The sequence below is a fragment of the Schistocerca nitens genome, chromosome 8, assembly GCF_023898315.1.
Source record: "Schistocerca nitens isolate TAMUIC-IGC-003100 chromosome 8, iqSchNite1.1, whole genome shotgun sequence".
Lineage (NCBI taxonomy): Eukaryota > Metazoa > Arthropoda > Insecta > Orthoptera > Acrididae > Schistocerca > Schistocerca nitens.
In genome coordinates, this window is record NC_064621.1 from 511,416,410 (window position 1) to 511,418,200 (window position 1,791).

The 1,791-nt window shown below is 43.0% G+C and overlaps 1 protein-coding gene across 1 annotated transcript; it reads left to right on the forward strand.

Moving 5' to 3' along the window:
* The first annotated feature begins 736 nt into the window (after positions 1-736).
* Positions 737-1,227, forward strand: LOC126199647 (uncharacterized). The gene is made up of 2 exons (XM_049936574.1): positions 737-865; positions 949-1,227. Exons 1-2 carry the CDS (start codon positions 737-739, stop codon positions 1,225-1,227), a joined length of 408 nt encoding a protein of 135 aa, XP_049792531.1.
* The last annotated feature ends 564 nt before the right edge of the window (positions 1,228-1,791 follow it).

Consider the following 1,791-nt stretch of genomic DNA (forward strand, 5'->3'; position numbering starts at 1 on the left):
CGGATCGGAGCCGCCAGGCGGGGAAGCCGCCGGCGGTGGAGCACGCACCACCGGGTAAAACAGGATGAGTCGGACGACAGGTCAATGACAACTGACAACAACCGACCACGATCGACTATGAGCGACACAACAAGGAAGAGATAAACAACAGAGGCTTGTGGAAAGCACAACACCAAACACCAAACGTAAATCCACTCGGAACCAGAGCCAGGCAAATGTCAACAACGAGCAACGACCAGAACGCAGTACTGTCGAGATAGAAACGAAATCCATAACAAGTACCAGGCTGACTGGACTAGGGCAGAGCAGGTCCCTATATATGAAACCGGAGGGAGTGGCTATTGGCCACTGTCTGCACATGGCGTAGCGGTGGCGCCCTCGCTGCGCGAGAGCTGCTGCATGGAATAGCCGCCGCGGAGGCGGAGCCGTCTATGGGCTGACCACGTCCATTTGTTCTGGCACGTGTTCGACTTCCGTGGCGGAAGGTACTAGACAGAGCAACAGAATTGCTTTGTTCCACAGGAATCAAATTTTGTTTGCAAATTGAAGAAGACTCCGTCACCTCACTGTTACACTGAAGATATTTACAATTTTTGAAAGCTTCTGGATTTGAGAATTGAACAGAGAAAGATGCATTTTCTGTGCTTGAACAGATCACTTGGATGTCTACCTGACATTTTATGTGGATAGGGGCTCATCAACAGTTCTCTGATATATGTAGGAAAACATTTTTATAATGCTGGGATCAACATTTGAAATTACTATGGGCAGTGGAAAACAATTTTGTGGATTGGACATTGAACACAATCATTCTGCAAACAAGAGCAAACCAATCAATTACTACTTCAGAAGTTCATCATGGATGGTTTGCAGCTGAATTCCACTCATTTTGATCCTGAAACTGTGTTGCATAGTAGACAATCTCATGTAATCTAACACATGGTAAAGGTGATGGGCAACAAACCCTATCGACACACACTAAGTAACTTATGGCTTGCAGCAACTGTTACGCAGCCAGACATCAATTTCACTGTGAGCATCATAAGTAGGTTTTTACATAATCTAGGTCCTGAATACTGGCATGCTGTTAAAAGTACTGTGAAGTACCTGCAGAGGACCAAGGACCTGAACAAGAGGTACAAAAATGACTCTACTGGCTGCTGGTCTTTTCTTGTGCTGATTATGCTGGTGACTACGATGGTCACTGGTCACCAACCAGCTATCTGATCTTGTTAGCACCTGGGCTTGTGTAATGGTGTTCACATCAGCAGGAATGTGTGACCAGAATAAATAATGAGGCTGAATACACAACAGGTTCAGTTGCTGCTACTGAAGATGTTTTGGTTGTGTGGTTTTCTCAACAAATTTGGTTTTCAGTTAGAAAAACAAACTGGGCACTGTGCCAATAATCAAAATGCTATTCTCTTGGTTAAAAATACAGAGTTGGTGAAGTTTTACTGAACTTCGAAATTTGATGCTGCTTGCAATCTGAGATACTTTTAATAGTTTCCACAACAAAACTCTGTCTCAAAATCTGCCAGAAAATCCAAAAAGATTCTGGTTAGTTGTAAAGTACACCAGTGGCAAGACACAATAAATACCTTCACTGTATGATAGTGATGGTAATGTCACAAGTGACAGCATCATCAAAACAAAGTTACAGAACAGTTTTCTGAAATTCCTTCATGGAGTAAATACTACAGAATTCAAATCACAAACTACTATCATGATGAATAACTTAGAACAAGACATCCTAGTGAAGCAACTCAAATCACTTGATAAAGGCAAGTC

Bases quoted from the DNA above. Each gene is read 5' to 3' on its own strand.
- LOC126199647 (XM_049936574.1), top strand. From the start codon at position 737: ATGCTGGGATCAACATTTGAAATTACTATGGGCAGTGGAAAACAATTT. The intron at 866-948 runs GTTTGCAGCTGA...CACATGGTAAAG, and splicing joins TCAGAAGTTCATCATGGATG to GTGATGGGCAACAAACCCTA.